General features: G+C 34.7%; 1 protein-coding gene across 1 annotated transcript in view; it reads right to left on the reverse strand.

Annotated features, from left to right (window-relative positions):
- Positions 1-27,530, reverse strand: part of LOC136030130 (transformation/transcription domain-associated protein-like) — a gene marked incomplete in the record, with an annotated part of 128,034 nt that overhangs the window by 73,707 nt on the left and 26,797 nt on the right. The window contains 5 exon segments of the mRNA XM_065708813.1: positions 7,653-7,813; positions 10,797-11,116; positions 15,670-15,874; positions 18,862-19,097; positions 26,050-26,216. Coding sequence (XP_065564885.1) covers positions 7,653-7,813; positions 10,797-11,116; positions 15,670-15,874; positions 18,862-19,097; positions 26,050-26,216 — 1,089 coding nt within the window.

Genomic DNA, 27,530 nt, shown 5'->3' on the forward strand with positions numbered 1-27,530 from the left:
GTACTTTCTTAATTTCTTAAGGATAGGTCAACGACATAGAAAACTTCCATAGCAGTAACGGATTTAGACAGTATGGGTACTTACAAGTATATTCTCCTTTTAGTGAGTAATTTTTGCAAAATCGATACTATGTGTCAATAGTTAATTTTCCCAGGAGATTATCATAGGCAACGCTATAGCGTTGCCTATGGTAAAGGCCATAAGGATCAAATTTTTATTATTATTTATTATTTTTTTTCCCAGAAGCAAAAACTCGCCAAATCACCGAACCCCTCCTCCCAACTCCTCCAAAGACAGCGAATCCGGTACGGTTACCTCAATCACGTATCAAGGACATTTGCTCATTCTATCCACCAAGCATCATCCCGATTCCTCCACTCCAAGTGCTTTCCAAGATTTCCCCCTCCAACTCCCTCCAATGTCAAAAGATCTAGTCGGGATTTGAAATAAGAGCTCTGAGATATGAATTCCTTCTAAATATCAAATTTCATTAAGATCCGATCACCTATTCGTAAAATAAAAATACCCCAATTTTCACGTTTTCCAAGAATTCCGGTTTCCCCCTCTTGTTTGAGAGTTCATACAGTAAACACCTTTATTGGATACAATCTGGATATAATCTCATTATACAGTAAGACTCAATCGTGATTCCCTATGGACTTCTCTTAATCAACCTTGAACTTGGACGTTCTGAGTGAAAATTCCCTTGGGAACTTTGATTAAGAATTAACCTGAGTGATTTCCCTAGAGTCATTTAGTATCCGATTGTTTTGATCTATTTACTATTGACATTTTTGCAATTTGAACTTGGTGTACACCGTAGCGATATTTATTATGGATCCGGAGCAGTGTGGTATCTGTTTAAAAAGAATTACAAGCAAAACAGGCGGCGTGCAGTGTATCAAATGCAATAAATGGTCTCATTTTAGTTGTGGAAAAACTAAATACTCTAATGACTTGAAGAAGACCTTTGTGTGCGTAATTTGTACACAAAAAGATTCCCCTAAAACCTCTACTCTGAAAAAACTGAGATCGAAAAATAATAGTACGAAACAGCAAAGTAACAACGATAAAATCCAGGATCAACTTAAAAAGAACACTATCTTCCCAGTAGAAAACTTGTCATCTAAATCTCCAGGCATTGCTGGCGGTGCACTGAGAATTATGGATACTATAGAAAATATCACCCGAGGAAAGAAATGACTACTCAGGTCCTGATCTGAGCTGCCTCTTATGTGACGAACCGACAAAAGACAGCCCTTCGTTTGATTGTCACCTTTGCTTACACCGCATGCATGTGGCCTGCGCTGCAATTGATGCAGACATAGTTCTTACTCTGCAGAAACCCTCGGGACGTTTCTTTCTTTTTACCTGTGAGAAGTGTTTAAACCAGGGTAATATAGCCAGCTCTAAAGTTCTCAGTAATAATGTATCTGTTCAATGCAGTAGCTTTCTTACTAGTCAAACAACACAAACCGACCTAGAGTATTCTCAGTCTCCGCATACAGATGAAGAGGGTGTTACAACAGATCATATTCCTGAACGATGTGTCTGCAGATTTCACATAAGGCGAGGCTGTAGAAAGGCGGAGAATTGCACGTTTCTCCATATTTGCTTGGATTATTTCAAAGGCATCTGCCGTGATGAGTGTTGTATTCTGCCTCACAGATCTCTGTGTAAAAAATTTGCTCATGGCCTTTGTTTCATGAACTGTTGTCCTAATGTGCATCTCACTTCCCCCAGAAGGAAAAAGCTACGTTCCAATACTGAATTGCGAAGTTCAAAAAACGGGGAGCGAAAAATTCCACCTCTGTTAAAACATGGTTGCCAAAGACAACAGTTTACAGTCCCACTTATGAGTTTGAACCTCAAACCACCTGTCTTAAATCAGCCAATGCAGATCCCTCCCCCCTCATACCAACCACTCCTCGTGAAAACTTGGAGAAACTGGCAAGAACCAACATCTGCCAGCCTTCCGACAATATATCCAGTACTAACAACCAACCAATTTGGAATTTCAAAGAAATCAAAGATTCACCCACCCCTCAAACCATGTCTTCCGAGTATCCCAACTTGGAACCGATTCAATGTGTTGGCAAGGAGATTCGAGACCGCAGTGTAAAGCCCCCCTTTCATCCCTATATATTTCCGAAAATACTATTATCAAATGCCCGGTCACTTATGAACAAATTAGAAGAGGTTGAACTTTGCTTGAAGAATGAACTGGTTGATATTGCTTGTATCTGTGAATCATGATCCGCGACTGAAGATGTTGTAGCATTTGAAGGATATGATACCTATTTCAAACCTAGAATGACACCCAATGATATTTCAGTAACACATGGTGGTGGTGTTGGTATTATTTGTCGATCGTCTATAAGAAATCGAGTTCTCACTTTCAGTAATATACCAAATAAGCATGGTTTTGAAGTATTATGGCTGTGGTGCAGGCCTAAGAAGCTTCCCAAGGAAGTGGCACCACTGGTGATATGTGTTGTTTACTATCCGCTCCGTGGCCCCTATCGTAAAGACCTTGTGAATTACTTACAGAATTGCACTGACAATGTACGATCCTTGTATCCTAATGCTGGTATCATAATGTGTGGTGACTTTAATGACTTAGATGCCAAATGGCTAAGTAATTCACTATCACTTAAGCAGGTTGTGAATGTGCCCACAAGAGGTAACCGTATGTTGGATCTCATTTTTAGCAACTGTCCTGAATATTATAATACTCCAGTTACATTACCCCCATTAGGTTTGAGTGATCACTTGTGTGTTGCTTGGACACCCAATAATTTTATCCCAAATCGACAAATAAATAGTGTGGTGTACAGGCCTTTCTCACCTGAACTAGTAAATCTCTACAAGAAATGGCTCACAGATCGTGACTGGCGTGATATTCTCTCATTGTCTGACGGTGACAAAATGGCAAGTTTATTCTGTAAGGAACTATTCGAAAAATACTGTGAAATTTTCCCACAAAAAAAAATATATGTGAAATCTAATGATAAACCATGGATTACTCGAGAGATTCGGAATCTGATAAAAGTGAGGAACGAATTGCATTTAACTGGATCCGTAAAAGATTTCAAAAGAGTAAGAAATTTAATTGTATATAAAATAAGATGTTCTCGTAAGCAGTATGGGTCTAAAATAATAAGCAAAATATATAAATCCAACCCAAGGAAGTTCCATGACTTAGTTCAGAACATTATCGGGAAAAAAGTAACCAGAGTTGAAATGAGAGATGTCAATGGCAAACCCCTGTTACCTAGTGAAATTAATAACTTTTTTGCATCTGTTTGTAAAATTCATCCGCAACTAAGAAAATTACCACCGAATGATTCAGTTTCAAATATCCCTATACTAGAGATTTGTTCAGTTGCTAAAAAGTTAAAGGCACTTGATTCTCGTAAATCTAGTTATCCTAGTGAGATACCAATTAAATTGATTATTGAGTGTGCTGATCTTTTATCTACTCCTTTAACGGCAATTTTTAACCAGTGTTTTATTGATGGTGTTTTCCCATGTATTTTTAAACAGGCATATGTAACGCCAATCCCCAAATGCAAGGCACCTGAAGATATAACCGAGATGAGGCCGATTTCGAAAACTCCAGCTCCTCAAAAGTATTTGAAAGTTTTATTTTTGATTGTTTATTTGAGGACATAAATGATAATATTGATCCCCGACAATTTGGATTTAGTTCCGGGCATAGTACTGTTCATTATTTGGTTGCATTATTGGATACTATCCTTAAGCACTTAGAAAATAATGGGGCCTATGTTGAAGCATTATTTGCAGACATAGTTAAGGCTTTTGATAGTCTTGATCATAATGTAGTTGTGGAAGAAGCAAAGGCTATGGGTGCCCGTCCATTTGTTGTACGAATGCTAGCTAGTTTTCTTTTTGAAAGATCTCAGTGTGTCCAACTTCCTGATCATGAGCCATCTAAATTTGTAAATATTTTTTGTGGTTCGCCACAAGGGACTAAATTAGGCCCGCTTTCTTTTCTTATTGTTTTTAACCGTATTTTAACAACAGTACGTGAGCGTTTTAAATTTGCTGATGATTTAACTGTTTTATCACTGCGACTAAGCCCTCCGACTACTGAACAGTCTGACTTGATCAAAATCTATCATGATCTAAAAGCTGAATTAGGAAAGGTAAAACTGGCGGTCAGTGAAACTAAGAGCTCTTATATGACATTTTCCTTCCTAAAGGGTAACAACCACTCTTCTCATAATTCCATACTGCCAACAAAGAAAACTGTTAAAATACTTGGGATTCTTTTGGACGATGATTTAAGATGGAATTCGCACGTTGACTATCTGACTAAAAAAGGCGCCTCGCTTTTACATTCATTTTCCAACCTAAAAAGATTTGGTACACCAACTGAGGTTTTAAAGTCTGTATACTGCAGCTATGTTAGACCTTCTCTTGAGTATGCATGCCCTGCTTGGCATCCGGGATTGACAAAAGATCAAACAGATAGACTTGAGACGATACAAAAAAGAGCTGTAAAAATTATACTTGGAAAAAACTACTCAACTTACGAAGATGCACTGAAACAACTCAATTTGGACTCACTTGATAGTCGTAGACATGGCTTAACATATAGATTTGGACTAAATTGTTTAAATTCCCCAGCTCATTGTCGTCTACTACCCAACTTTGCGAGCCCCCCAACTGGAGGACCAGTTACTAGACTTCGACAAATAAAAAACAATTGTCCACAGTTACTGACTTGCTCAGCATATAGCTCTGAGAGATATCGCAAATCATTTGTTCCATATTTTACCCGTCATTTTAATAATATTGACGCGACTAATATTTAATGTTTGATTAATATATTGTTTGTTTAAATTTTCCTGTGAGTGTTTTTGAAGGTATAAATTATTTTTGTCATGACATGCTAATGCTAGCTCCGGCTATTGTAGTGAATAAATATATTCTATTCTATTCATGTCACGGGATCTGGCCGGAATTTAAAATTAGAGCTTTAAAGCACAAGATCCTTCTAAATATCAAATTTCATTAAGATCTGGTCACCCTTTCGTAAGTTACAAATGCCTCAATTTTCAAAATTACCCCCCCCCCCCCTCCCCCCCACAACTCCACCAAAGAGAGCAGATCCGGTCCGGTTATGTCAGTCACGTAATCTAAGACAGGTTTTTATTCTTCCCAGTCTAGTTTCATCCTGATCTCTCCGCTTTAAGTATTTTCTAAGATTTCCGGTCCCCCCAACTGCCCCCCCCCCAGTGACGCTGGATCCGGTTGAGATTTAAAATAAGAGATCTGAGTTACGAGGTCCTTCTAAATATGAAGTTTGATGAAGATCCGATAACTCCTTCGTGAGTTAAAAATACGTCATTTTTTTTCTAATTTTTCAGAATTACCCCCCCCCCCCCCGATAGAGCAGATCGGTTCCAATTATTTAAATCACGAATGCATGAGCTTCTAGTGGTTTGCGATTTCAGGGTGCAAAAATTGGTTTGAAAATTAATGTTAAGAAGACTAAGTCGCCACGACTAGAAATAAGTGAAGGTAAAAAGGTCATGTTGGGTAATAATTTATGTACGGAGAGCCAAAATCCAACATGCATTAATTCAAAAACGTTCAGATTGGCACAGATTTGGACACAATTTAGCCCAGGATATTTTTTCTTACAGTGGATTCTCCTTGGCTCAAGGACATACGGCTGTAAGATTCAAACTAATAAAGCCAAACATTTTTTTTGCCTCTTAAAAAGTGAAAAAAAAAACACAATTTCCAATCAAATGAGCCATCTCTGAAGTTTACACAAGCATCCCTTCTATAAGAGCCATACATGCCCCCTGGACATAACTTACACTGTTGTCTTCCCCCAGCTGAAATGTATTGTCTTTAAAATTCTTGTCAAGACCAATATAGGTCTACATAGGTAAGCATCCACCGGAACAGATCAGTTTTCGTTAGTATACCTTTGCCTTTATTTTATTATAATACCTTCGAGAATGTTATCCTATAATATTGGGGGTTGCTCTTTCGGCATTTCTTACTAATAGAGTCTTATTCACACATCTGGAATTTTTTCAAGCATTTTCATGCAAAAATAATCGTTTACACTAGAATCAAACATTTACGCTCAAGCAATCATTCCCCTAATAAAAACATTCGTTAAAAACTGAAAGTTCTAGCTGCCTTTTTTATGTGTCAATAACAAACGAACATAAACGAATATGAGAAAAATTTCCACAAAAACAGTTTTTCAAAGAAAATAAAGAAATCCATCAAACCAAAAATGAGCAGAAAAAATCAAATAATCTACCAAGTGCAAAAATACCTAGAAGTAATAAATTTCTTGCAGAGACACAGTCGTTTAAATTTTATTGCTACTTTACTTGACTGTAGGTCAAGGCCTTTGGGCGCCATCTTGAGATAGAAATGAAGATTTAGGGCTAATGTACCTATATATACATCAACATGAAAAAGAAAGATACATGGAAGAAAATTGAAGCTATAACATGTTGAGGAAGGGATCCATTTGTTTGAGAAGTAGCTCTTAAAGAACTTTGAAGCAAATTGAAGCTATAGTTTGTTGAGAGAGGAGCCCATGTGTTTGAGCAGTAGTTCTTAAGAATTCTAAGACTTCTGCTTGTTTTTCCCGCCAAGTTTCATCCCGATCCCTCCAATCTCAGCGTTTTCCATGATTTTAGGTTTCCCCCTCCCAATCCCCCCCCCAATATCACCAGATCCAATCGAGATTTAAAATAAGAGCTTTGAGACACGATATCCTTCTAAATATCAAATTTCATTGAGATCTGATCACCCGTTCGTAAGTTAAAAATACCTCATTTTTTTCTAATTTTTCAGAGTCCCCCCCCCCCCCCAAATACCCCAAAGAGAGCAGATCCGTTCCGGTTATGTCAATCATGTATCTAGGACTTGTGGTTATTTTTCCCACCAAGTTTCATCCCGATCCCTTCACTCTAAGTTTTTCCCAAGATTTTAGGTTTCCCCCTCCCGACCCCCCCCCCCCCCCCCCAATGTCACCAGATCCGGTCGGCATTTAAAATAAGAGCTCTGAGACACGATATCCTTCCAAACATCAAATTTCATTAAGATCTGATCAACCGTTTGTAAGTTACAATACTTCAATTTTTCTATTTCTTCCGAATCACCGGGCCCCACTCCCCCCAGATGGTCAAATCGGGGAAACGACTATTTCTAATTTAATCTGGTCCGGTCCCTGATACGCCTACCAAATTTCACCGTCCTAGCTTACCTGGAAGTGCCTAAAGTAGCAAAACCGGGACCGACAGAATTTGCGATTGCTATATGTCACTTGGTTAATACCAAGTGCCATAAAACGGACAAATTTGTGATAAATGTGACACAACAGGAATAAAGAATCCTAGCGTAAACACAAAAAAAAAACATTTTTCGAACCTGTGTTTTGGGTGGTAGCATGAAAAGCTGCAATTGCAGATTCACTTCACTGAGTTTCATCAAAATTTTAATCCACATTGATATTCATGTAACCACGGTAAACCATCGTAAATTTATAAATAATGCTTACAGACTCGCATAGTTTTAGCATTCTCTTTTATGATATCAATCTTCGACAATGCAAAAAAAAAAAAAATCTATAGTGCTTTACCACTAACCTTTGCTGATGTATAACCCCACGTGGCACTTTTCACAGCAACGATCAATGTCTTGACAAGTCCTTTACAATCATTCACCGTATAATTGGGGGCCTGACACGTTGGAAAACCAAATCGAATCTTCTCTTTTTCTTCTTTCAAAGTCAAATCGAGCGAAAATCCTTCAAAATAAAATACTCTTACAAATCTTCAAAATGTACTTAATATATTCTTTATAAATAAAACAAACGAGATGAGTTAAACTGACAATAATAACAGAGATCTTTCCACAAATATATCTCAAATGCACCATTTGGGCACCAATATCGCTTTCAATTTCTTTTTGAATTCATTAAAATCAAAAGACAAACAATTTATTGGTATGCATTTTATTGAAATGTTTTATTGGTTTTATCACAAGAGTTTTTTGTTTTTTTTGTCATTTTCATTCATCAAAGCTTCTTTGACGAAATAGAACAAGTATGATTAATATCGGATTTCAAATTTAATCGCCTTATTTAACACATGTCAGTGCGTGCCTCTCTGTTTAACACAATTCAAACAATCTGTTAACACCATTCGTTCGTCACAATTGAAATGGGTCTTAATTAATCATAACCTCCGTGAAGCTTCATCTTTGAATAGCAAATAGGTATATGTGACTAATGATTTTTCTTGAAATTATTCACCAGTTGGCGTCTTTTGAAGGAAACATCCTACAGAAATAAAAATAGAATTGTTAAAATAAGCTATTTTCAAATAGCATGGTTACTTTTGTAATAATGCACACCCTAACTAACCCTAATGGTCCCAGATATAGCCCCAGATATTTTTCCTTTAATTAACCTCGTGATATGTCACAGGTTCCATGCCGAAACAGGTTTTGTAGTTTCGACTCGGTGAAATTTAGCTTTGCCTAAGTGAGAACAATAGAATTATGAATATAAGAAGACCCTATTACTTAAATGATTTAAAAGTGGATAGTAATAGACAGAAACATGATAATCTAGTTAATAGAAATATGCTAGAAAGCGGGATTGAAACACATTTTTCGTAGAGCCTACTGTTTGAAATACGGTCAGTCAGCCAGGTACCCAGAACAATCCGTAAGCAATTTCTCTGGAATCACTGTAATCACTCAAATCACTGTAGCTGCTAATATTCTAATCTTGGTTAGCAGACTTATCTTCCTATTCTTCCAAACTTTTTTAACTGTGAAAAAAAAAACCTGAGCCTTGGCTATTCTACTTTTAACATTTTCACTGCTCTCACTGTCTTTACTAATAATAAAACCAAGGTAACTGAAGCTGTCCACCTGATCAATCTTTTCGTTGCCCAGATTCACCTTTATTATTCACTTATTCCTAGTCTTAGTGACTTAGTCTTCTTAATATTACTTTTCAAATCTGTTCTAACACCATGAACTCGCAAAACCTCCTTTTACTACAGTCGCTGATTCTTCCTCACAAGAAAAATCTTCCTTCCCATTCCAATGTATCACGAACTTTTTCATTTTCCTCTATATCTTTTCCTGCAACTCTATTTCGGTTTAACACATTCTAAAAATGTTCTGCCCATCTCTCTTTAACTCTTTCCTTATAACTAATTGTGGCCACGTTCTTATCTTTAACTGGAAAAAGTCCGGATTGACTACTCCCTCTCAATTTATTAACATGCAATTACAATATTTTACTATTATGCCGTCTAGCTGCATCTTCCGTATCCTCGGCAATTTTATCCATGGCCTCCACTTCACACCTCCTTAGTTCATATTTTAATGCTTTCTCCACTTTTTTTACATTCCTTTTGTTTTCATATGATCTATCAGTTCAAATAATTTTTGTACAAGCCTATTAAACATAAGGCTTTTCACTAATATTCCTAGATACAGTCCTAACTTTCTTCCCCAAGACAACATCAGCAACTTCACAAATTGTTTTTCTAAAATTATTCCAATCATATTCGACCTTATCAAATTTTAAACTCTCAAGTTTAGTATTCAACTTTTTCTCGAAAATTTCTCTCAAATTCTCCTCTTGGAGTCTACCAGCATCGTAGCTGCCCGGTAGGTAGTTACACTTCCAAAATATCAGCTTTAAATTACACTAGACACTACTAAATGGTGACCTTTACTTTCAACATCAATGACGGACTTCTATATGCCCTAGGATCTTATATTGATCCTGCCAGTCTTCGGTTTACTATAACATAATCAATAAGATTTGCTGTCTTACCATCACGTGAATATCATGATAAATTATTGGCCATTTTATGACCAAGCACCGTATTGGTTATAACTAGATTGTTATACCTACGAAATTGCAAAAGTCTGTAGCCATTGCTGTTTTCTTTTCCTGCACAAAATTTACATAGGCTATGATACCATATATCTCTATTTCTTCCGACCTGGGTGTTAAAATTTAGTAAAAAAAAAAATCATATTTCTACCTGGGACCTTGTCTATTTGCTCCTGTAACTGTAAGTGAAATTCATCTTGAGTCACTAGTATCTCCGTCAGTCGGTTCTACAGGGGCAAATACTACTAAAACTGATATCTTGAACTTTTTAGTCATAAATTGAGCAATTATTATTCTATTATTAATAGCTTCCCAGCCTAATTAAACTTAGCAGCTTACTTATTCATCATGAGCCCTACTCCCTGTCTATGTCCCCCATCCTTCCTGCCTGAGTAAACAAATTCTATGTCACATAATTTCATACTTCCTGCCCCTGGTATGAGTTTCTGAAACTCCTAATAAGTCCAGTTCAAATCATCTGAATTCGTCAAAATATCGATACGATACTCACTTTTCAACGTCGCAATATTCCAAGCTAAATATAGATTTAACGAATCGCATGCAAACTCACCCTTTGAGTCACCCTCATAATATCGCTAGTTAAATCTTAGTATCAGTGACATCTCACGGCGAATAGGGCTTTACCAAAACAACTTATAAAATACATATGTTAAAGAAGGCAGCAAATAAATGATACAGTTTCAGTCATTTCAAATATATTAGTTTCACATCAGTCTAAATCATATAAAAGTTCACTGAATTTTGACAAATCCAAAAAAAGAATAGAAGTACAGCAAATTAATTAGATACAATAGCACTATAGACATGAAAGGATTCAATAATGATTTAAAGAAGCGCATACACTCACCCTTTGTGTCTTCAATTTTTATAGATTCCACCATAGGTGTGGCAGGGGAAGCAAACGGAGACGAAGAGGCGGGGCTTGGTGTTGGCACCGACGTCAGTGGTGTTGGGCATGTCGATGCAGGAACAGTGCTTACAGTTGGCTGGGCTTTATTCTTATCAATTAATGATGGTATCTGGTATTTTACAATTGATTCCATTTTGAGAACAAAAGTTTCAATCATTCTTACAAGAAGATCTTTCCCATTGCCCGATTCTATTTCGCTTCTTCTGTGTATGCAATCGACCAAGTTTAGAAGTAGTTTGACTGACATAGTCTGAATACTGGAAATGACACAATTTTAATGAAACAACAAAAATACAACATATTAGTGTTGTTGTTAACAGCCATTATAAAAGGGAGAGGGGGGGGACGATCGATCACATACCCCTCACCCAAACCCCAAATTGCTACGATTTTCTTCTTAGTCTCCAATATATTTCTTTTTGTTTACATTTTTCTGCGTTTTCCAAATTTTAGCCCCCCCCCCCATAAACTATTGAGCTTTCATCCAGATAAATCCAAAGTTAATACGATTCTATTCATAGATTTCTGTATTATTTTATTTCATTCACGTTTTTTCTGCGTTTTCTTTAACCTTAACCCCCTTTAAATTTTTGGACCCCATCCCAATAATTTCTCACATGCGTGCCTGGCTTTAAAGTTGGGGTTCCTTTTTTAAGACAATAGAGCCATTTGTACTTACCAAAAACTCTTTATTATAAATTGCAATAAAATAGTATCATATAGTATCAACTAATAGTATAAATAGTATCAAGCTGTGGGACAAGCTTGATAAAGCTTACCGTATTTTGATATTAATAAATAAATAAATATCTTGAGTCTAAACTCGTATAAAAAGGATTGACCACAGGTACTTCAATTCTTCAATTACATATGAATCATGCAGCACTTTAGGTACAAGGTATACTCCTAATTAATTACAGTGAATAGGATTAGTAGGAAAATAATTCAATGACGAGTGTTTAATAAGATAAGTGAAGGATAGAAATACGTCTAGTGTTTTCTTTTTCTTAATTATTTTGAGGAAACAATTACGAAGAGATATTTTTCGTAAAATAGAGGAATTGAAATTAGTCAATCCGGGAAGCCTAGTAGTATTTTAGAGAAGCAATGTGTAAATAACTGACTTCAAAGCATGTTAGGTTTAACATTTTTTTTTTTTAAAGACCCTGCAAGGTTTGTATTTCGCGTCCAAGATTTTGGTGCGTTGTTTTTCATCGGTTCTACAGTTTTAATATTTCAGCATAACACACAATTTTACGACCATTCAAGAGTTGAGGTTTAGTTTCATCTATCTACCGAATTATATTTGAAATTTGCTTAGATTTTCTTTAAATCTGAAAAATACTTTCAAAACTGGTTGAAATTCGTTAAAAAGGGGAAATATTCCTATTTTTTAAGGAAGTTTAGGTCATTCCTTAAGAAAAAGTCTAAGTAATATCACGTTTTTTGCTCGGTGAATGGATAAATCTTCCCCTGATTTTCGGTGCAAATTACAGCTGTAGACTTGTCGCAAAATCGCAAGTTTCACAGGGAACATAAACCTTAAAGATTTTTATGTAGAAGCCTTAAGATTTACAAGGACAAACAGCGGTAAAAGTGGTAATATCAGCAGCAACGCCAGTTTTGAAATACGAAATGTATTGCAAATAGCTAAGATTTGTAAATGGCTTTGGAGCAGCAATTACATGATAGTATTCTGAAAATCCAACTCGAAAATCACGTTTTAACAAAAAATTGATGAAAAAAATGTTGGTAATTTACAGTGAGCCTAAAGTTCTGACATACTTCGTGTTTAATCAAAACGTTGTTAAAGACGAGGGTTGTCTTAGTAAACAGCCATACGACTTCAAAACATCACTTCTTTCCAGACCGCTCTTTACTGAAGGGCTGATCGCAGAAACTTGGGAACGGGCTGATCTAATAGAAAACGAGAAGTTTTAGTCCAGTTTTTCCGAGTCAAAAGTGCTTGGAGGGGAGCCAGCTCCTCCCCATGGCCTTTGTTGCTACTCGGCCCATCTGTAACCCCCCGTTAATCTGATCAAAATTTTGAGATGACCATTTTGTTCGAAATAGTCAAAAGGTCCAATTAATATTGCTCCAGAGATGAGATGACCCCTACAGTCCTAGAGGCAAGGGCCATAAATAATATAGAACTGTTTACAGATAGGTTTTATAGTGGAAAAAAGATGGCGGGGCATGCCTCATCTCGGGTCTCCGATTGACTCTGAACTTTCTGCGATCCTTTTTTGAGCCAAGAGGATGACACACTTCGGTAGGGGGAGAGGGAAAGGTGTTGGGTAGGAAAGATCCTAGAAGGACCCAGAAATTGTCCGAATGGCTTGTTGTCCCTGATAAATTTTGAGATTTACTGCCGTAGAACCCCGGTATCCTATGCATCCTATAGTAAGAAAAAGATCTTGGGGACACAGTCCCGAAAATGGAGTCCAAAAAGAGCTAACAAATTTTGTTTCGATTGGCTCAGAAGTAAAATAACCTTGATACACAAGAAAAAGAAAGAAAAAATATTGGCTTCCCCGAAAAAAAGGACGGAAAAGAAATGGAGAAAAGAAGGGAGCCTAAAGTTCCCTGTGGATTCCTACAATTCTTCAATAATAAATGTATGTCCCTTCAAAAATGAATAGCAATTAATAGGGAAAAACAAAACTTTCCCGAAAAATAAGCGTTTCAGAGAAAAAACCTAAAACTAGTAAAACTTAGAAAGAACAGATACTATTCTGGATGCATAGATGAGATCAAAATCAAACAGAGAATGAAAATGAATAATCAAGTGAAACCTGAAACGAATAGAAATTACCACAAATTAGAATAGACCTACCGCCCTCCTAAACCCTCTAATGGCTAGAGTGTTTGCTTTTTCTACATTTCACTAAAAACGACTTTTTATATCAAGCATAGTTTTTTATTTATTACAATCGGTAACAACAAAATAACACCACAAGATTAACCAAGATTTACAAATAAGAACTATCACAAAAAAGAGTGGGAATAAACCTCCACCACCCCTTGCCTTCTTAAACTCTATCAAAGTTCTCAATGTCATCGGTGCTTTACTAAAAACGATACATATTTTGAACTTTTTGATTTCTATTTCTAAAAAACCTCAAGAAAAAAATTCTTAAAATTTGTGACTTCCAGTTGCAAATTCGTAACAAAAAAAAACATATTCTTTTTTGCCGACGACACCAACCATTCAGTTACGGCACTTACTGAGAGTCAATTTTTGTCCTTATTGAAGAAAGACATGATCCACACAGAGAGATGGATGAGACTTAACAAACTCATAATTAATTACAACAAGTCTACCTTTATTGTTTTTGGGAGATCGCTGTGGGATGGGTTGCCTTCTTTGCTGAAAAATGAGTTAGATGGGACTGGTTTCCGTTGCCAGTTGAGACGTCATTGCCTGTATGAGTATGAGTTTTGATTTTTTTTTTTTCCTCTCGAATAGAATTACAATATTGTGATGGTAAGTTGGTAGAAGGTGTGGTAACCCGATGCAAATGTGTAATGTAAAGTATTCTAGGAGTAGCCATACAAGCCCACAAGACTGGGCTTCGTGCTTCTTCTGTATAAATTAGCTATTTGATAAATATCTTCATTATTAAAAAAAAAATTATTATTTTATAAGGATGATTTGTTTTTCAAAACTTTTCCTTGTGATTCTATTTCATTCAAACATGAAAAAAACTGATGCCTAAACAAAACCTTTAAAATTAACATTGGCAATCATTCAAACAATCTTTTTGCATGTCGAAGCAATATTTTCAACTGACAAATCAATAAAGGATCTAAGAACAAATTTTCTGTACATTCGAAATGAATTTGTTTAAAAGGAAAGGAGTTCGAATGAAAATTTACTGTATAATGGGACTAGTGAAACTTTATTTTTTATAAGACAATAATATTAATTATTTCCAGTGTCAGCATTTTTCTTTATTTTTAATGATAAATGATAAATAAGAATCTGTTCAAAATATATTTTGTTTTCAATAAAGCGCAAATGACCCTCTGGTCTTTAGTGGGTTTAGAGGGCGGTAGCCCCACTCTCATTTATTAATTTCTTCCCGTTTTAAGCTTGTTTTAATCATTCTATTTAATTTCTGTTCGTTTCAGAATTCATTTATTCACCCATGCAGTATATGTTATCTTAATGTCTGATACGGTTGTTCATTTCAATTTCTGTTCGTATTATGTTTTTATTATTTTATTTCTGCTCATTTTAGGTGTTAAAATGGCTCTTCACTTTTCATTGAAAAGTTCTTTTCTGGAAAACATTAAAAAAAAAAAAAAAAAAACAAAAAAACAATGTATTTTAGGATATGCATATTAACAGTGTTCCATAAATAGAGTAATAAATAGAGTATATATATATATATATATATATATATATATATATATATATATATATATATATATATATATATATATATATATATATATATATATATATATATATATATATATATATATATATATATATATATATATATATATATATATATATGTGTGTAAACAAAAACATCCTAGGTACGTAGATTCTATGGAAGCTCCAAGACTTTCAATATTAGGAGCCACATTGGGTGCAATTATTTTCTCAAAGCTTCAACTGAGAATATTCGTCATGCCCATCTATTTTAGCTTTATCTGAGGGGTGGGAGGTGGTAGTGAATACAAAACTCATTAAATTAAATTAGTCAATTTTGGGAAGGCTGACACTCTGACAAAAAACAACTCAAAATAATACTTATTTCTGCCCTTAAAAATGAAGCAAGTATTAGCCTAATCTTACTTCAAGGGAAGTGTATCATCGTGAACATTTCTGGAGAATAAGTAAACAGCTCTTGAGAGATCGGCTAAAGGTAGTTGATTCCTGACATGATGAACAAGATCAGCGACAGTGCTATAAGCCAATGGCCGTAGAGTTTCGTTGGCTGTCCATCCTCTTCCAAGTAAAAGATTTTCGTCAAACAGGCGTTCCATAAATGGCACAAATTCTAGAAGGAAAATCAATCATTCATTCAAACAGTAAAAAATATAGCATGCAGTGTAATTCTTTTAGGTCAATCTTAGTTTCATCAGCTTGCGTATATTACTAGAATTGCTTAACAGAAACGATGCAAATATCACAAGCTCAACTCCTGACAATCAATGCTGCTCACGCTGCTATCACCTATCCTTGACAAATAATGCTGCTTGAACCAAGGTTTCAGCCGGGTACATGTACATACAGAACTTATACTGATGTTTTAGTATTGTTCATTCACGATGTACCTGATGCTTTAACACAGCGTCTATTCCTTTCACATAGTGCAGAAACATAGGGATACAGCATTGTGATTGATTTATATTTAAAAGTATGTATCCGAACCTATATGTTGCTGTAAAACGACCTATTCATGAAAGAACATGTAAAACGACCTGGATTTTAAGTATATATTGTCCTATCTCAAACAGGGTTCTCAAAAAGGATACTAGATCATCAGCATACGCCTGGGTATATGCTGAATGATGTTCAAGAATTTTTAATAAATTGTTCATGAAAAGATTCCACATATATGGCGAATTCAATCCCCCTTGAGAGCACCCCATATAAACAGTTTTGGATGATTTGAGTCCCTTCAGGTATACAATTACTTGTCAAACTAAACATAATAGAATTCCAAATCTGATTGCATAGATCAGTTCTTACGTCTTCTACAGCTGCCTCAATGAATTTGAAAGTGGCAGTGTGAACTACCCCTTCTATATCTAGGAATATGCCCAGCACATACTCATTGCATTCAAAAGCTTACTCAATTTGCCGAAATTTTTGGTGGATTGTAGCTTCCGCTGAGGAGTTTCCTATCTTAAACCCCATTTGAAAACAAATACACTTAGAAACACAATTTGCCAAAATGATTGGTGGATTGTAGCTTCCGTTGAGGAGATTCCTATCTTAAGCCCCATTTGCAAACAAATACACTTGGAAACAATACGGAATTTTTTTTTTTTCAAAACAGCGGAATTCAAAACAATGGATATGTCAACCCTATTTCCAAGGGCCGTCTTAAATACAACAATAACAAATATAAATATATATAAAAAACTTAAATTAAAATGCAAACTTTAAAACTAAAAATAGTTGTTAAAAAACTTATAAAACAGCCCTAGTATTCAACTAAGTCCAACCAGGACTGATAAATAAAATGAAGTGAAATGATAACATTCTTCCAAACAAATTAAAATAATTAAATACAAGCTTTCAAAGTTAATCTTGCTTTTTCGGCCGCAAGCCTTAAAGGCCTTTTCTTCGTCGCTATTTAAGTCCCATTTGTTTTTCTGAAATCATAATTTTGGTCCCTGAATTACTAATCAGGTACCAATGAAAAATTCGCTTCATCGCTTTCCACTGAAAAGATGTTAAAGTAAATATTGTGCATAACCGAGGGTTGGTATACACCTTTCCCTTCAAAATAATTCAAAGCAAGTCGTGTATAATAGAATAGTACTTTACTATCAAGCAAACTCTCACATCATAAAAACTGCCAAACTTGTTGTCTTCAGTCAGCTAGCCTACATTGTATACAAAAAAAAAAAAAAAAAAAAAAAAAAAAAAACACATGTACATAAGTGAAATATTAAAACATTGCCTATAGTGATGAACCAAACTGGCTTGTCAAATAAAATTAGTACAATGAATAAAATGAATAAAAATGAGGGCATAAGTAAAAACATAAGTACATTATAAAAAACATACAGCAATGAATCCAACTGGCCTGTCAAAAAAATGAAACAAAAAACTAACACATTAACAATACAAATGAAACATTAACATGATGCATTACAAATTTCATTTATTTATGATTTCAACAAACGCTGGACAAAGCTTTTTCTGTAACGCTCAGTTCTTACATTGATAGGATTTAGAACCGGGATTTTTGTGCTTTTGATCGGGGTAAAGGGGGCTTTGGAGGGCAATAAGGGGCTGGGAGTATGGGAGTACATTGAAAGCGTGGGTTACGATGCAGATTATTTCCGAAATTGGTACAAAGAGTAACATGTCGGGCTGCCAAGGTAGGGGGGGGGGCTGAATTCCTTGAGGAGGAGAATGTAAGGCACTTTGCCCTGACCTTAAATAATTCTCAGGGCTCTCTTCTGGATAATTTCTAGCCTATCGGACTGATCCACCGTAAGACCAATATGCCACACCAGGCAAGCATAGTCATGCTGTGGACGGATAAAAGATATATAAAGGCGGAGGATAGGTGCTTTTGGGCATGAAAATTTACAATAAATAGTAAAAACAATTGTGGGCTTGAACCAGGCAGTCAACGCAACATAATTTAAGGTGTAATTCTTAATGTTCAGTCTACACACACCAAGTAATCAAAAGCACTTAAAAATCTGTGGGCTAAGGGACAAATTTTAATTGCACTGTCGAATTTAGGGTGAAAACTGTTTTTAGCATCATCTGCTTTAGTTTTTGAGCCTAAACAAGAAATTCAGCTTTGTTCCTAAGTTTTAAATACCTTTCTGGTTTTTTTTTTTATTTTTTTTTTACGACTCTGTGTCAACAATGACATTTCCTGGGTGACAATCTTGAAGGAAGTTTACAGAACTGCATTTAAAAATCTCAACAAATTTTAACATCGCCCAGGTTCAGATTTCAGCCATTTTAAAACTACTTGCAATATTATTTTTCGTCAGAATAGAATATTTTTAGACTCTGTAGACTTTTATTTTTTCAATTTTATGTTAGATATTGGATTTTAGAAGATAATAAGTTGAATTAAGATACAGGTTCAAATCCCATGTTTTAATTTCAAATAAACTATAATTTCAACATTGATTAATCTTTGACGTGGAGTAACGCCACATAAACACTACCCGAATAAACTATATGGCAATGTTTTTCATAAGCACTATGTGTTTTATGTTTAATTGACCAGAATAGGAAGATACCTATAGTGTAATATCTACGCTCAAGAAAAGTTGTACTTACTGACTTTGAGATCCGTAGCCAATATATGCCTAGCAGCAATGAGTAGTTCCTTTCTCAAGTGAGCAACTTCCATAGGACATAGAGCTAACAAACTTAACACTCCCTTTACCATTGCATTAGCCTGTTGAGCAATCTGGTCTTGATAGTACTTGATAATGTAAGCCAAAAATGCCAAAGTTTTAATTTGAGCTCCCATAAAATCCACAAATATTTCTTTTTGAAAAGACGGCGAATTCCTAGAAAAACATATTTAAATAAATGACAGACATAGATTAAAAACTAAGTACAGTGAACATCAATAGCCTCAAAAGATCGAATTTCAACCATATACAAAAAAAAAACAAAAAAAAAAAAACAAACAACTCGATTTACCGGGTAACCCGAAATAACTTGGGGGAGCTAAAAATTACCAAGATTATGGCAGCAAGATATTGAACTATGTAGGTCCGTATGGCTATGTGGCCTTTGGATTTTCCAAAGCTCTTATCTATATATATATATATATATATATATATATATATATATATATATATATATATATATATATATATATATATATATATATATATATATATATATATATATATATATATATATATATATATATATATATAAAAATAAGTTGTCTGCGTGCGTGTGTGTCAAGTGACGTAATGTTTGTGTGTCGACTGACGTCATGTTTGTCGACTGACGTCATTATAAGGATGAGTCATGTGTGTAAGGATGAGCTGTATGCGTCATGAAGTTGTTTGTCGACTGACGTCATGTTTGTCAACTGATGAAATTACATACCGGGACACCGGGACACAAATGACGACCGGGACACAGGGAATATAAATGACGTCCGGGAACCTCAAAGAGAAATTACAGACTGGGACACCCAGACACAAATCACGACCGGGACACAGGGAATATAAATGACGACCGGGACACAAGGACACAACTACAACAGGGACGCCGGGGGCACAGGCGGGATATATAAATGACGACCGGGCCACAGGGATTATTCGAATAGAAATTAAAGACCGGGATACCGGGACACAAATGACGACTGGGACACCGGGACACAGGGAATATAAATGACGACCGGGACACTCAAAGAGAAATTACAAACTGGGACACCGGGACACAAATGACGACCAGGACACAGGGAATATAAATGACGACCGGGACACAGGGACACATCATTAGAATAATGAGGTATAGATCTGAATACGGATTGTTTTTCCCATGGACAATTATATGTTGCATGTTCAACAGTCAGTAAACCTGACTATCTATTTATATGCACAGACAATGGGACAGCGAAGAATGTTGTATATTCGCATGTTTTACGTAGTTAAAAACATATTTATATATATATATATATATATATATATATATATATATATATATATATATATATATATATACTAGCTGTTGGGGTGGCGCTTCGCGCCACCCCAACACCTAGTTGGTGGGGCGCTTCGCGCCCCCCCAAGCCCCCCCGCGCGCGTAAGTCGTTACGCGCCATATTAGTTATGCGCCATTGTAGTTGTGTCCCTGTGTCCCACCTGTGAATATAGATAGATTTATATATGTGTTTCAAACTACGCAAAAATTGCGAATAAACAACATTCTTGGCTTTCCCATTGTCTGTGCATATGCAAAGCCGTATGTACTAATAATGACGTCATATACAAACGCTCTTTTTACAAACAAACAAACATGCATCCACATAACTCGTTTTTATATAGATAGATAGATAGATAGATACAATACAAATTAACTGCGTAAAACTTGCGAATAAACAACATTCTTCCAATTGTCGCTGCATATAAATACATTGTCAGGTTTACCGACCCTCGAACATGCAACGTACAATTGTCCATGGGAAAAACAATCAGGATTAAGATCTATACCACATTTTTCTAATGATTGACCTTGAGCTTTGTTAATGGTGATTGCAAATACTAATCGAATTGGGAATTGCAATCTTTTAAATTGAAAAAGCAGATCCGTTGGAATCATGGGAATGCGAAGAATAAGAACAGCCTCACCCTCATAAGGCCCTGTCAAGATTGTGGCCTCTATTAGGTTTTCCATTGTTTTTTTTACGGCAAGTCGCGTGCCATTGCAAAGCTTTGGTGGGTTGATATTTCTTAAAAGTATTATTGGTACGCCTATTTTTAGTTGTAGCACGTGTGGTGGAAACCCTGAAGGATCTATGGAATTTAAACATTCAGATGGATAATTAACCGCTTCATTTGGTTCCAAAACTGTGTCGACTGACTTGTAAAGGACTGCCTGGTCTCGAATCTTGTTCAAAACAATATTGTTGATTTCGTGGACGTCTATATTTTTGGGTGCGAGAATCGCTCTTTCACTTAGCCATTTATTAAATTTATAATTTGTTAGAATATTCGGAAATACTTTTTCAATCAATTCATTTTTGGACGTCACTAAATTACAGAAATCAGCAGGTAGTTGTATACGTCCTGAAATTGAGTCTACTGTTTGACCAGAGTCATCGTTTTGCAATCGGACACGCATATTTGTAGTTAATTTTAATATTTTTACGTGTGCCTATAAATTAGAATTTTTTAGGCAAGCATTCATTTCGTCTGCAGGAGTTAAACTACGTAAAAATTGCGAATATACAACATTCTTGGCTTTCCCATTGTCTCTGCATATACAAAGCCGTATGTACTAATAATGACATCATATGCAAACGCTCTTTTTACAAACAAACAAACATGCATACATACAACTCGTTTTTATATAGATAGATAGATAGATAGATAGATAAAATACAAATTAACTGCGTAAAACTTGCGAATATACAACATTCTTCGCTGTCCAATTGTCACTGCATATAAATAGATTGTCAGGTTTACCGACCCTCGAACATGCAACGTACAATTGTCAATGGGAAAAACAATCAGTATTAAGATCTATACCACATTTTTCTAATGATTGACCTTGAGCTTTGTTAATGGTGATTGCAAATGCTAATCGAATTGGGAATTGCAATCTTTTAAGTTGAAAAGACAGATCCGTTGGAATCTTGGGAATGCGAGGAATAAGAACAGCCTCACCCTCAAAAGGCCCTGTCAAGATTGTGGCCTCTATTAGGTTTTCCATTGTTTTTTTTACGGCAAGTCGAGTGCCATAGCAAAGCTTTGGTGGGTTTATATTTCTTAAAAGTATTATTGGTAGGCCTATTTTTAGTTGTAGCACGTGTGGTGGAAACCCTGAGAATAATATCTCGAGGTAAAAACTGATCACCGACCATAACGATGGCCACTTCGTCGATAGTTGGAGCATTGTATCTACGCACATGTTGGCCAGGAGGCGTTTTGTCAGCGGAAATAACAATTTTATGCTTATAAGTAGGCATCAAATCGATGGCTGTTTTGAACAGACGCACTAAATTATTATTTTCGTGGAAAAGATGTTGTAATTTTGAAACGATTATCCTTTCAATGTTTGGAGAAATTTCGCAACGTGCATTCAATTCAGAATTTCTATCACTGATGAAGTACAATTGTAAAAATTTATGATTCTCGCCTGAGAATGGTAGAAGAGACCCTGCTCTATGATAAATTTACCCTTTTACTTTGAAAGTAGACATAAATTGAATTTCGATTTTCAATTTGGGCTCCAAACGACGTCATTTGGAAACATGAGTTGTATTTTCTGATTCATTTATATTCCTTATGTCCCGGCATCCCGGTCGTCATTTATATCCCCCTGTTTTATATCCCGCTTATTTTTCAGTTTTTTCCTTTTTTTAGTTTTTTTTTTACTTTTTTAGTTCTTTTAGTTTTTACCTTTTTTAGTTTTTTTTAGTTTTTTAGATGAAATTTTTTTTTTAGTTTTTTACCTTTTTTTCTTTTTAGTTTTTTATTGGTTTTTACCTTTTTTTAGCTTTTTATCTTTTTTATTTTTTTTTTTATTTTTAATTTTATTAGTATTCTTTTTCTCTTCTATTTTTCATTTTTCCTTTTTTTTAGTTTTTAGTTTTTTAAGTTTTTTCCTTTTTTTAGTTTCTTTAGTTTTTTTAGTTTTTCGGCTTTTTTAATTTTTTATTAGTTTTTAGTTTTTTTTGTAGTTTTTGCCTTTTTTTTAGTTTTTTCAGTTTTTTTTTTAGTTTTTAGTTTTTTACCTTTTTTAGCCTAACCAGGATTTGAACCTGGGACCTTCATTCTCCGTTCTGACACCCTCTCTCACCGAGTGACTACTCCAGCATGTTCATTTTGGTGTTTTAAATGGTATATTATTAACCAAATTAATGTGTTTTACAATATACTAAGCATCGTCATAACAAAAATGACGGCAACTAATTTCATGAGGTCAGCCAAAACATGACGTCACCTGATCCACAGATCCACAGACCCACAGACAGACAGACAACTTATTTTTATATATATAGAAGATATATATATATACGAGTGACTACTCCAGCATGTTCATTTTGGTGTTTTAAATGGTATATTATTAACCAAATTAATGCGTTTTACAATATACTAAGCATCGTCATAACAAAAATGACGACAACTAATTTCATGACGTCAGCCGATACAACATTCTTTGCTGTCCCATTGTCTGTGCATATAAATAGATTGTCAGGTTTACCGACTCTTGAACATGCAACATATAATGGTCCATGGGAAAACAATCCGTATTCAGATCTATACCTCATGATTCTAATGATTGCCCTTGAGCTTTGTTGATGGTGATTGCTAATCGACCATTCCCTGAGTCGCCATCGTCATTTATATATCCCCCTGTGCACCCCGGCGTCCCCTTTGTAGTTATGTCCCTGTGTCCCGGTCGTCGTCATTTATACTCCCTGTGTCCCGGTGCTTTGTTGATTGCTAATCGAACATTCCTTTTGTCCCGGTCGCTTTCTCTTTGAGTGTCGTCATTTATTTAGATTGTCAGGTTTACCGACTCTTGAACATGCAACATATAATTGTCCATGGGAAAAACAATCCATATTCAGATCTATACCTCATGATTCTAATGATTGCCCTTGAGATTTGTTGATGGTGATTGCTAATTGAACATTCCCTGTGTCCCGGTCGTCATTTATATTCCCAGTATTCCGGTCGTCATTTGTGTCCCAGTGTTACCCTTTTAGTTTTTTTTTTTATTGGTTTTGACCTTTTTTTAGGTTTTTTAGTTTTTTCTTTTTTCTTTTTAGTTTTTTTTGAAGTTTTTATCTTTTTAGTTTTTTTATTTTTATTTATATTTTTTTAGTTTTCTTTTTCTCCTTTATTTTTCAGTTTTTTTCCTTTTTTAGTTCTTTTAGTTTTTACCTTTTTTAGTTTTTTTTAGTTTTTTAGATGAAAATTTTTTTTAGTTTTTTTCTTTTTTTCTTTTTAGTTTTTTATTGGTTTTTACCTTTTTTTTAGCTTTTTTAGTTTTTTTCGTTTTTTCTTTTTACTTTTTTTTTAGTTTTTATCTTTTTTATTTTTTTTTATTTTTATTCTTAATTTTATTAGGTTTCTTTTTCTCTTCTATTTTTCAGTTTTTTCCTTTTTTTTAAGTTTTTTTTTTAGTTTTTAGTTTTTTAGTTTTTTTTCCTTTTTTTTCTTTTTAGTTTTTTATTAGTTTTTACCCTTTTTTTTTAGCTTTTTTCGCTTTTTTAGTTTTTTTCGTTTTTTCTTTTTACTTTTTTTTTTAGTTTTTATCTTTTTTATTTTTTTTTATTTTATTCTTAATTTTATTAGTTTTCTTTTTTTCTTCTATTTTTCAGTTTTTTCCTTTTTTTAAGTTTTTTTTTTAGTTTTTAGTTTTTTTAGTTTTTTTTTTTTTTTATTTTTTTTTTTTTTTAGTTTTTAGTTTTTTTAGTTTTTTTTCCTTTTTTTCTTTTTAGTTTTTTATTGGTTTTTACCTTTTTTTTAGCTTTTTTAGTTTTTTTCGTTTTTTCTTTTTACTTTTTTTTTTAGTTTTTATCTCTTTTATTTTTTTTATTTTATTCTTAATTTTATTAGTTTTCTTTTTCTCTTCTATTTTTCAGTTTTTTCCTTTTTTTAAGTTTTTTTTTTAGTTTTTAGTTTTTTTAGTTTTTTAGTTTTTTTAGTTTTTTTAGTTTTTTAGCTTTTTTATTTTTTTTATTAGTTTTTTTTGTAGTTTTTGCCTTTTTTTAGTTTTTTCAGTTTTTTTTTTTTAGTTTTTTACCTTTTTTGTGGATAGTCACCTGATCCACAGATCCACACACAGACAACTTATTTTTATATATATGCGTAAATCCATTTATTGAAACGTAATGTAAAAACAATTAATAAAATACTATCAAATGTGAACGATGCAATGCAATTCAAATAATGTAATCACTGCAATGTTGTGATTAACGACTAATTACGAATAAAATTAATGAAATGTAAATGCTGAAATTGATGATATAATTGCATAGTGAATAATATACTAAGATCTACGAGTTAGGCTTACCAGTGTGATCCAAACTTACCACTCTGTCTATACAACCACGAAAAGTTAAGGGATGAAAAGTTTTGTGTAAGGCTTATCTCAATGATATTATGATTTCTTCAACAACTAAAACAGCCTCCACTTAAACAAAGCTATAAATTATGTATACCTAATGAACATATCGCGCTATTACGTCAAACCGTCGTAGTTGACAATTTCACAGTTTTTGGATAACTGCGAGACCGTTTACTGTACTTCCTCAAAAGGAGAAACAGCAGGGCAACGTAGATAAAGGAGGACCGAAGCCCAATCGAACATAAATAACCCCGATGAACCTCCATTTAGAAGTGCTTAGCAAGCGGTGTTTGGGAATTTTTAGAACTGAGAAAATGACATATTCGACATTTAGGTGCAAAAGCGAATATATTAATTCTAATTCCAGCAATAATTAATTACTTATAATTGTAATAATCAATTCTAAAAACTGTATAAGCAAGGTACAGCTTTTCTATTTACGGATACGGTTTTATTTCATACACAATATAAAAAATAGATACATCTTTTATGCAAATAGTACGAAAAGTATTTAATATTTTTACGGTTTTTCCACATACACATTATACGAAATCCAAAACTAAAATACAGCCATGTCGAAATGAGCTTTTTACATATTTCATGACAGTATAATAGCCTAACATGTGAGGGGAAAACAATACAAAAACGGTATGTTAGTTAAGGCGTCTGATTAAAAATTAAATAAACTTAACAAACCTCATCTGCTGCGAGGGTGCCATTGTAATCGTGTTCATTATAAGGGGAATGAATTCTGCAACATCATTGTGAATATTGACCTTGTATAGCTGATACATCAAAACAACAATGATAGGAAGTTCCTGAAGCACTTTTAATGACATTGTGGCACGAGGTAGCACATTATACTAAAATAAAATGGAATCAATTATAACAAAATAAAATAGAATTGTACCAATTGAAAATAACGATAAAGAAGTATTGGAATAGAGGAGATTTTATTTTTATCCATTACAATTGCTTTAAGCTAATATAAGTATGTCAATATTGAAAAACAAGGAAAAATTGCAAAGAGCCACAAAAATCTAAGAACCAAGTAAAATTATAGCGATCGCAATTTCTTTGGCAGACGTATCAAGGATTGGACTAGATTAAATTAGAAATAGTTGCTTCCCTGATCCAGCCATCTGGGGGGAGTGGAGGGACGATTAATTCGGAAAAATTAGAAAAAAAAAGTATTTAGAAAATGTCTCCTTGCAAGCCTGCATAGCGCAGTGGATATGTGTTGGTATTCCAGTCCGAAGGTCGTAGGTTTAATTCCTGAAAGACACAATTTTTATAAGTTATTTTTTTCTTGCTCTGCCACTTTTAGTATTAGTTTTTAGTTTAATTTCAAAACCTTTTTTAAAATGTCTGGCCTTGAGTAACACTTTTAACAAAAATATTAGATTAGATCATGTTTTATGGTAATTAAATCTGGAATTTGCTATAGTATGGACCAGCAAGCCCATGAGGAGCTAAATCAAGCGATGGATTTAAAGCGATCAACAATTACAGAAAGATCTATTCAGCTTCAGAGGCAGAAATCCCGCGCAATGGTGCTTACATGGTAGCCTCCAAAACAGCACTCACTGACAAAGAACAGTCTATCAATTGGTATTTTTGCCAATTCTTTTTAGTACCATTTTTTGTAACATTGTTGCGACACCTGACACATCCGAATGCTGCCGAAAGTGCGGAAATACTGCTTATCCCTTAACTAAACTGGAGATATCTCTTGAGTATTTTTTTAAGGAATCAACACTTTGGAAGTGGATGGAGTTCGTTGGGAATGATGCAGACTATGTCTGCTGTCAACGTACCTCCGGATATGGGGTTTCCCCTAACAAAATGCACATGTTAATGGACAGCCTCAAATCTGATGAGGTGGGTGGAACCCAGCCCAGGGATTCTCAGTATCTAGTCAAGTTCTAGATCTGATCAGATCCGAGGCCTAGGGTCAGATGGACCTGCAACCCTTCACCCGAAATTTTTTACCGCAACGAATAACGATGAAACTGCCTCGGATGACCCGCCCCTTTTTTACCTTTCACAACCGCAGCATGTCCCTGGATTGAATTCAGTCCATCGCATGAACCTTCTTGACCAAGTTGAACTACACTGCGCCACCTGGACCGTACTCACACTCAACTTTCCCAGAGCTAATTCAATACTTGCTTTCG

Source organism: Artemia franciscana, chromosome 8 (assembly GCF_032884065.1).
Source record: "Artemia franciscana chromosome 8, ASM3288406v1, whole genome shotgun sequence".
Lineage (NCBI taxonomy): Eukaryota > Metazoa > Arthropoda > Branchiopoda > Anostraca > Artemiidae > Artemia > Artemia franciscana.